We start from the raw sequence: 9,954 nt of genomic DNA on the forward strand, positions 1-9,954 counted from the left end.
AATATTAAAATTTAATACTATATATAATTCTTAAAGATATAAAGTGATGGAGGTTTGCTCTTTTTTTTTCTTCTTTTTTTTCCAAAAAAAACTCCTTCCATTAGTTATAAATTTTTTACAAATGAGGCGATTATGTACAAATCCCTAAAGGGACGCAATAGTTCCATCTAATGTGGAAGCCCATTGACTCAAGAAAGGGAGAGGACGACCATTGTTGGATGAAGGCTATGCGTTGTCTTTCAACTCCCTCGGAGCCACCTTTAAGGCCATATATTGGCTCTTCAGAGTGGCTACAATTTCACTCCATATCTCTTGCAATAACCTTGTTGGATGGGTGGTTTGGTTGGAGAAGACTCGCCTACATCGTTGTTTCCATAGAATCCAAAGGGTTATTGGGCTGACCAATTCCAACACCTCTTGAGATTTGTCATTAAGAGGAAAATAGTGGACATTGTCACTGGAGGAGAAAAGAACCTCTTGTGCTTTTATCACCAAAGTCATCCCCTCCTCCTGATGCTCGTATCGGCCAATTGCAGCTTGCCATGATAGCCAACATATATTTCCCCACTTGATTGAACCTTGCACCTGGCATAATTGCAACAAGCGGCCAACCCCCCCCAATTTCTATGGGACGTTGGGCAGTCCCACAGAGCGTGTCATATGGATTCTACTGCATGTGGGCACTCTACACAATTAGGAGAGTTAAGGTTCCCACGTTGCCATGCTCCCACCGGTAGGGACTTATGTATTAACAACCATTGGAAAGTGGTAATTCGCCTCGCGTGTTGTTGCTTCCAGATTATCTGCCAAAACTTGGTAATTATTGCGGAGGGAACTTGAAATGTGTGCCAGACCTTCGCAGCAGCCGATTCTCGGGCGGCTTGAGCAGCTAGAATGTGGCGACCCAATCTAGTTGTGAATTGGAAGAAAGGGATGGGTTTGCTTCCTTGCCCCGCGTAGGGATCACGCCATGTCCATTGCAAAGGGTCCCAATTGACCTTACGCAGCCATGTGTTTTCATGAGTACATATATGCCAATCAGGTTGTACTTTGATCGGATCAGGATCTACAATCCATTTATGACCAGTGTACGCGAGTACTCGAATGGCGTTATTCTGTGTGGGTGTCGCAATGTCTCTAACTTCATGGCCTTCAAGCATGTCTGGTGATCCTCTACCTCTTGGGATCAGAGAGCCCTCCTCCTCGTGGCCTATCCATTTCTCCATTGTCGTCCTTTGAATAGCAGAGTCCCTAATCAGTAATGCGTTAATGATTTCTGATCTCATAGTCCATCCACCCCTGATTCCATGTAGTATGTTCGCTTGATCTTGTAGTGGCATTGACATAAACCGTCGCCAACATTCAATACTTTTGCCTGGACCTTCTGCAATGTATCCCCATGAAAACCCCTTACGTGATCCCAGTAGTTGATTAGATTCATCCTTGACACATGGGTTCCATAGGATACGTTGACTGAGCCAGGCAGGTTCGGATCTCGGTTGATCACACTGGAGCCCCCGACGAATGTCACACCATGCCTTCCACATGGATGTACTGAATCTGTCCTCCAAATGGCGGGAGAAACTAGGTTTGAGATCCATGTTTAGAATCCATCCCGTTTGGGGGGCCCAATTAACCCCTTTCTGTGGCTTAAAGTAAGCGAAACGTAATCTCAGTAGCATTTTCCAACAATCATTTCCTGGTTGGAGTCCTCGCACCACAAATTTGGCAAGTAAGGCTTTCGATTGTGAAAGGGGATCAATAAGACCCAATCCCCCTCTCGACTTAGGCGTTGTGAGTATAGGCCACGCCACCTTGGCGCGAGCTACATGGTCTTCCTTACCAGACCAAATGTAGTTGCGGACCAGTCGTTGAATCTGATGTATACTTTCCTTGGAGATTGTCCAGCATGATAGACTGTACCATGTTGTTACGAGGAGTACCTGATTTGCCACTATGATGCGACCTGCTAGCGACAATTTTTTAGAGCTCCAATGTATCAACTTTTGTCGAATGGAGAGGATAGCAGGTGCAATCATAGTCTCCGGCGGTATGTTGAAGCCAATTTGGAAGCCCAAATATATGGTGCTCACACCTTGATTGATCCACTTGAAAGCGGGGTGAGGGTGCCACGCCGGATGTGTTTCCTGAGAAAGCCATATTGCACAGGATTTGTGCCAATTGATCATGGTGTTGGATCGCTTGCAAAATAAAACTAGCCCACTTTCTAGCTTTTGGAGGTTTTCCAGGTCCCCTTGCAGGTAGACTGCAATGTCATCTACAAATTCTATATCCAGGATGCTTTGGTAAGAATGAGGTATGGGAAGACCACGTAGGTTGAGATGCCGCGAGTTGAGAAAGCAAGAGAGTGCTTTGGCATATAATAGAAATAAGGATGGAGCTAGTGGACATCCCTGCCGTACAGAGCGGGATATTCGGAAAAAGGGGCCCCTTTCACCTGCCAACGAAACACAACTGTTGCCATTACTATAAAATCCTGCAATGCCTTTGATCCATGTCTCTTGAAAGCCGAGTTTCCTCATCACACTTTCTAGAAAGTTCCATCATATCCTATCATAGGCTTTCTCAAAATATAGTAGCACCACCGCTACCTTCTTGTTGGTCTGCTTGGCAAGGGCTACTGCTTCCCAAAATGAGAAGAGGTTGTCTAGGATGCTCCGATTTCTAACGAAACCTGTCTGTGACGGATGAATGAGTTGAGGAAGAAGTGGAGTTAAATGGCGTGCCACGATTTTTGTGAGCAACTTATAGACAGTATTGAGAAGAGTAATGGGCCGCCACTTGTGAATGTCATTGGCATTCCCACCACTTTTAGGAATGAGATGTATCATCCCCTGTCCAAATTCCTCCGGCATGCTTCCAGAGGTGATGATCTCCTCATATGCCTGGAGGAGGTCTTCTTTAATAGTGCCCCAAAGGCATGTGAAAAAGTGCGGGGTGAGACCGTCAATTCCGGGGTAGCTCTCAGCATCTAAATCAGTGAGGGCCTCCCATATCTCAATGATTGATAGAGGACGCACAAGCCAAGTATTCATTTCCGGTGTGACTTTCTCGGGTATGCTTTGGAGGATAATATCATCGCTTATGTCTTCCTCTATAGCTATCATGTCTTCGGTAAGTAGGCGGTGATAATACCTTGTGGCAATATTCCTCATTTCGTCGCCATCCTTAGTGGTTGTTCCATCCTCCCGGTTGAGGCTGCGCATCACAGTTCTAGCGTGCCTCGGGCCTTTGGAGCGGAAGAATTCCTTTGTGGTTTTGTCCCCTACTCGAATCCATCGCGCCATGCTGCCATGAAACTCCATGTCATATATTGCCTTTTCTGCCATGCTAAGTTTCTGTTTGGCCGTGGTGACTTGTCCTGCGATCCAACTACAGGATGGGTATCTCTGTTGGAGGCGTTGTAAGGCTATTAGTCCCCGTTTTGTCCTCTGTCGCTTCTCCTGAGCATCCTTTCATCTGGTCTTGACAATCTCATGTAGGAGAGTAGAGGCTCTTGTTAATTTAGCTAAAAGTTTGTCCGATGCTGATGAGCCATTGACGGGTAATGACCATTGGCTAGATAGTTGGTCCTTCACGTCTATAAGTGTGTAAATAGTGTGTGGGATGCGAGTCTGGAATGGGCCCCATTTTCGGTGCAAATGAAAATGACCAGCTACCGGGTAATGGTCAGAGAAAGTCGTGCCTGGAGTTATGCGACACCACCCTCCCTTCGCTTCTAAAGCCTCCCCCACATAAATGCGGTCAATGCGAGATAGGGTGGGTCCACTATTCCGCCCGTCTGATCGGGAGAATAGGAGAGAGTCCCTTTTTCGTTGGAAGTTGGCAGAATGCCAGATGTCTCGTAGGTTAAGGTGGACACATAGCGTTCCCTTCCTTATAGGACTATGGGGTTGTTGTTGGAACTATCATGAATGGATTCGATCATATTAAAATCCCCTCCAATGCACCACTCTTTTGCACCCACTACTTGTAGGCGGATGCGGTCCTAGAATGTTGCGCTTTCTGTTCTGTTGTTTGGAGCATAAACATTCATGAAGTTCCATCATTGCCCTTGGATGGTCAGCGTGCAAAAATGTGCCCTACCAAGTATAAGTGATTCTTGGTGTATTAATCCTTGGGCTAGATGTTCCTAAATCAAAGTGCAAATACCACCATGATTTCCATCCTCCCCAATTGCTGGCTCCCAAATTGATCGCCATGATCCTGGTAGAAGGTCTCCGACTTCCTTTAATTATGTGCTATTGAGGTGGTGTTCCTGCAACATGATGATGTCAGCACCACTCCCTAGTAAATGTTCTTCAAGATCCCTGATCAGTTTCCATCTATTTTGTTGGTGTAGTCTACTTCTGAGTCCTTGCACGTTCCATGTTATAATCTTCATACTCATGGAATGGGGTGGGAGGTTGCCAGTTGTGCCTGGTGCTTTGTACAACAGGTCGTGAGTGGGGAGCACTCACCATTTAGACATCCAGACATTTCCAGGGATGGAATAGTGGTCCACATCCATGAGTGGAGTTTGTGGGCTATCTTGTGGGCTTCAATCGCCCCTTCATGCTTCTCATAAAAATAGACAAAGATTGGAGTTAGTTGGGTGTTTATGATAGTCCGCATGTGGATGTGGCAAAGATGGGGGTCCTCTTCATTCATGGTGCACCAGAATTTAGTGTTATGCCAATGTTGCTTTAGTTCATTCATGAGCTCTTCATCTCTTATTTGTGCTACAAAGCACGCTGCTTGGTTACATAACATATCTTTAATCTTGGATTTCGACCAATCTTCCTGAGTCGAAAGCAAGAGTGGAAAGGAGATTGAGGTCGTCGGAACTCCGTTATTGTGCACAGCTGATACATGTACTAGTTACTCCATGAAATATATAATCATATTCCCCCATGCTCTAGCATTTCCAATTTGTTTCACAAAGGATGGTTATTGCATGATGTGTGTCCTAGAATTTTCACGCAAGGAAAGATCTCTCTCTCTCTCTCTCTCTCTCTCTCTCTCTCTCATGTCCAAAAGATATTGTCTAGTGTACCAAAGCGCCCCAAATGGTTTCTCTTTTCTAACCATGGTTTTCAATGTTAGACAAAATAAAGGTAAAATGAAAAATAGAGACATCATAGCATTTGTAGGCAACAATGCAAGGCTAGAACATTGTAGTGTATTTGAAGAATTAGGAGTCATTGATTTATGATTAAACCAACCTATAGCTTGTGGAAAGTATTTAGTATAATATATTTTCCATTTGGAAATGCAAGTTCAAATTTATCATTTCACAAATAGAAACCAGGAAAACGATCTCTCATTCCTTTTTTCTTTGTCTTTTTTTCATGAATAGTTAAGTATTAACTACAAAAAGAAAAGAAAAGTGCACGACTCAAATATACAAGACCTTGGGAAAATACCTTCTGAACTTGTGAGGTTATGTGGAGTAAATAGCCAACTCACTTAATTGGGATCTCTCTTCATGTGCTAGGCTCTAGCTAGCATCCGTGAGGTTTCCCAAGAAAGAACCATATCTCTTAATGTTCTTGAACCTTAAATAAATACAAAGGTAATTGGCACACGGCAAAATTATGGCCTAATGCAATTGGTAGGGAGAGGCTTGAAACTAACGAGGGTATGTTTCGTTGGGATTTATGATGGAGAAGAAGCTTGCGAAGAGGAGCTCATTCCAAGCATCTGGAAGACCCGGGAGGCACCAATGACTACAATCCTGGCGTCTCATGGGACGAGGCTGTTCCTTCCCAACATGATAAATGGAAGAATGAGCGTCCTTTCGGTAGTTAGACATGTTTGTTACTTCTAAAACCCGGACACCTGCATCTTGCAAGCGTCGGGTTTCAGAGCGCACATGCTTGTTGGTCCATGCCTCCTCTTCAAACCTTGTTCCTGTTGGCCAGGGTTGGGTTTCTTGGTGGCATCCTCCTCCACTCCTCCACGTACCCCCGCTGAAGTGTGTTGGGGAATACGTTCTGAAGAGGACAGCAGTTCTCTTTGGATCCAATTCCTTCTCCACCCACTCTCTCCATGTTCGCAGTGCCACTTTGAATCCATCTTCAATGCCCATACTCTTATTCACGTTATCTCCGATTTGGAAATAGCAGCCCCTATTAGTAACAACAGAAAGAAAGAAAGAGCGGCGAGTGAAGAGAGATCATGATGTGAGATTCTGAAAACTGTAAAAGTGAAGAGCAGCAGGACTTTTGTTTTTTTATTTATTTAAAGAGGGGGGGGGGGGGTTGGCTACCCTACCCACCCGCGCATGATCTTCTCGAAGGTCCACCAGTGGCCTGTATTGAAAATGAGGAGGTCGGCACCAATCCAGCGTGGGGAGGTCCAATCCATGTGGTCTAATCGGAGGGTGCTGGAGACGTTTTGGGATAGGGAAGAAGAGGAAGAGGAAGAGGTGGGTGGGGGTCGACCCAATGGGACGAGGAAGGGTGACCGGAAATATTCGATGCTCATGTTGTTATGGTCAGGAAATCGGAAAGCGAGGGAGCCACTGTGCTTTGTGATAGGCTGGCCATCCACCTCGTAGATCCTCCGCCTCTTGTCAGCATCCATGGCGCTGGCCAGCATGCACAGCATGGATTCCCACTGGTTCCGCCCGATCGAGTCCCCAACAAACACTATACGCCGCCCCTGCATCCTCTCCAGCACAGCGCTACCATTGAACCTACATCCATCCATCCATCCATCATCAGAGAGAGAGAGAGAGAGAGAGAGGGAGTGATCATCTCATCTGAGCAGTAGTAGTAGTACTTAATTCTTATGAAAATTTTCTTTTTCGTAAATTATGGTGTTTCTTATGGATTACCTATAGTCTACCTTTCTCAGGTTAGATGGAAGCTGAAGAAGACGACATTAATTAAAGCGTTTCACATGATTCAAAACAACTAGGTCCAACCACAATGCTAAGGTCCTACCAGGATAATTACGGGCAAGAGACAACAACATGGATCCACATGATCTCAAAAAGCAGAAAACATGATTTGTGTCTTTCCAGCCTTAAGGGAGGGAAACTGTTTGTTATGTGTTTGATCACATATTATTATTAGCTTTCATTTAGATTACCAATCGATTATCTTCGGCACTCCTTTTCCGGAGAAATATGCAAGGAGATTGTTCAAATCTGGATGAATTCGTCAAAGGCCCGTCCTAGTATAGTTGTTTGTACGGGCTCTGGGTCCTTTACAACACATTTGTGCATGACAGAATGTGTTGTCTTGAATTACACAAAGATATAAAGGTTCTGTTGCGACAGACATTATATATAATGTGTTATATGGGAAGTTATAGTAAGTTAACGCAGAATGTAATAGCATCCCTTTCTGTTCCATATTTCCACTTTCACTTTTGGTTGGTTGAAGTGACAACTCCACTTTCACTTTTGGTTGGTTGAAGTGACAACTCTGCAGAGCTTTTTTGCCTCCTCTGTCTCTCTGATTCTCTCTCTCTTTTATTCTCTTTCTTTCACTTTTAATATATCTTTCTTTTATTTATTTATTTCGATGATTGGGTAGACACCCTATTTTATTATTGTATACCAATTGTCTCATCGGCCAAATTTTGGCCTTAGTTTTTTGGAAAAAAAGAAGGACTTAGAAGACGTTAATACATCTCTCTCTCTCTCTCTCTCTCTCTCTCTCTCTCTCTCTATATATATATATATATATATATATATAACCCAAAGGATAATAATGTATACACCAGATTCCCGCTTTTGCTTTTTACGCATGACGAGCTGTCTGGATTAAAATATCATTCTTATGTTAAATTTTGATGAGAACATCATTCTTACTAGAGACATACATGCACATTTAATAAATAACATATTGGCGTACAAAAACCTTCCTATACCCACCACCAACACACCACTTTTGTATACCAAATTGCATATAATTCATGTACTGTGTGTTGTGTTATTATTACATACATATATATATATTTGCGACATGTGATTCAAACTTTATCCCGAATGTTTTTGAAATTATCGTTCAGAACTGTATGGATGTAAGTATGTGTAGCCGCGTGTGCCTCAGTTCTCCTTCCTTCCCTCTTCTTAAAACTCTAGTCATGTACAAACGTTTGCAATTTATATATGTTTCCGCTATTATGTTATCCTATAGGCATGAGAAGTTACAGTGTCGATGTATGTAAGTGAGACATGGTTTATTCAGTGAGAGACTGACTCTGGTCTAGTGCCTTTCTTTCTTACTTACTAAGTATAATTGTTTCGTTCTCTCTCTCTCTCTCCAGGGAACGGTCACACCCTTAAAATTAATGCTGACACTAGACCTCCTACCCCCATCTATTGATCATGTCTATGTGTGTGTACTTTGGAATTGCCCCCACCTACCTACCTCACTCACTCATATGACTCTTATATGTTTAACAAAAAGATTCTGTGTTGGCAAGTAAATTGTTTGGAGTCTGGACCACAATGTCTCTCATCCTCTCTACGAAATAAAATCTCTCGTAAACTAGTGGCACTAAAGATGAGCTACATACAACCTGACCTCATAAATGGTTCTTGTTGGAGATGATCCATCCTCCCATGTAGTAGTAGTAGTGGTAGTAGTAGTTGTTGGTTGGGTGGATACATGGGGGACACTCTATCCTGTTACGAGAGCCAATGGTTTTTGGTAGAAAGGGCTAAACGCTATGAGCCAATTATTTTTAAGTAGCTAGGGATGCAGACGAAATGTAATTGGATCATCACTAGTTCGATTCCTTTTCATTTTTTATTACGAAGCAAACACCAGCATTAATATTATTACTAACTATGACTAGCACTTACAATTATTGAATTATTCCAAAACAGCGGTTCCATCACGATTTACCTGGGAAGGCTGCAACCATAGGGCTGCCATCGCCAGTGCGCATAATCGGAATCAGGCCGTCCATTTTCTTGGCATCGAAATCCAGGGTCAATAAAAGGACAATCTTCCGGCAAATACAGAGGATAGTTATCATTGAGTGCTGATTCCTCATCATCACGGATCCACCTTCCATCAAACAAATCGCATGTCTTCCTAATTATACCTTCACCATCACTATTATCATCAATAACGTCTTCTACTCTTTCCTGATTAGTCGCCAATCCTGACTGGTTAGTCACTGATCGTCTTTCCTCAATTAGTGTCGCTTGTAGTTTCATGGAATTAAGATAAGATGGGAACGATCTGGCAGTGTAATTAAGAAAGATGGTAGTGTAGCGATGATAGTAATTAGGGGAAGAATAATTCACGTGCAAGAAGAAGAAGAAGAAGAACAGGAGCAGCGCAAAGAATAGTGTTATGCATTTGTAAGCATTTTTATTGCAGGTTCTGATGGAGTAGGAGAAGGAGAAGAGAATATAATTAGGTCCAGATAATGGAGTGTGTCGTTGCATAATTAGAAAGGAATGATAAGAAACAAAATGAGGAGGAGGAGGCAGCTGAATTATGGGAAGATTAGGGAAGATAAAGAATGGGATGGAAGGTGAATTAATTAATTAGGATTAGGATTAGGATTAGGATTAGAAATTGGGAGGGTTGCTAAGTGAAGCTGATGAGAAGCAGGAAGCGCGAGGGAGGCTCCTGCCTTATTCACTCACTCACTCATATAACTAATTAGCTATTTACAATTTTGTTTGTTGGTAGTAGGTGTGTATGTAGTCGCAGGAGTGGTGGTGGTGGTGGTGGTGGAAGAAATGGAAGAAATGGAAGGAACTTGGGAGGGAGGGAGGGTTAATTTAATTGAGTCGCCGAGACACAACGCAACACTTACCTACCTCACCTATCCATACATACATACATACATCCATACATACATACATGCACAGTTGTTACACACATACCCCTTCCTTCCTTTTTTTTGTCTTTTTTATTTGTTGAATACCCCTTCCTCTCTCTCTCTCTCTCTCTCTCTCTCTCTCTCTCTCTCTCT

The 9,954-nt window shown here is 43.2% G+C and overlaps 1 protein-coding gene across 1 annotated transcript; it reads right to left on the reverse strand.

The window, feature by feature from the left end:
- Nucleotides 1-5,395: 5,395 nt before the first annotated feature.
- LOC147866253 (protein trichome birefringence-like 9) lies at nt 5,396-9,639 on the reverse strand. The gene is made up of 3 exons (XM_087316624.1): nt 8,868-9,639; nt 6,281-6,700; nt 5,396-6,131 (listed from the first exon to the last, which is right to left on the reverse strand). The coding sequence occupies exons 1-3, from the start codon at nt 9,416-9,418 to the stop codon at nt 5,633-5,635; spliced, it is 1,470 nt and encodes a 489-aa protein (XP_087172750.1). The 5' UTR covers nt 9,419-9,639; the 3' UTR covers nt 5,396-5,632.
- Between the last annotated feature and the right edge of the window lie 315 nt (nt 9,640-9,954).

Source organism: Azolla caroliniana, unplaced genomic scaffold (assembly GCF_043228905.1).
Source record: "Azolla caroliniana isolate FFs.n. ecotype wild unplaced genomic scaffold, voAzoCaro1.0.p SCAF_3, whole genome shotgun sequence".
In the NCBI taxonomy this organism is placed as follows: domain Eukaryota; kingdom Viridiplantae; phylum Streptophyta; class Polypodiopsida; order Salviniales; family Salviniaceae; genus Azolla; species Azolla caroliniana.

Excerpts from the sequence above, each read along its gene's own strand:
- LOC147866253 (XM_087316624.1), bottom strand. The coding sequence starts at position 9,418 with ATGCAACGACACACTCCATTATCTGGACCTAATTATATTCTCTTCTCC. Across the intron at positions 6,701-8,867 it reads TATGGTTGCAGCCTTCCCAG|GTTCAATGGTAGCGCTGTGC; the intron begins GTAAATCGTGAT and ends GGATGGATGTAG. Across the intron at positions 6,132-6,280 it reads TTCGAGAAGATCATGCGCGG|GGGCTGCTATTTCCAAATCG; the intron begins GTGGGTAGGGTA and ends TGTTACTAATAG.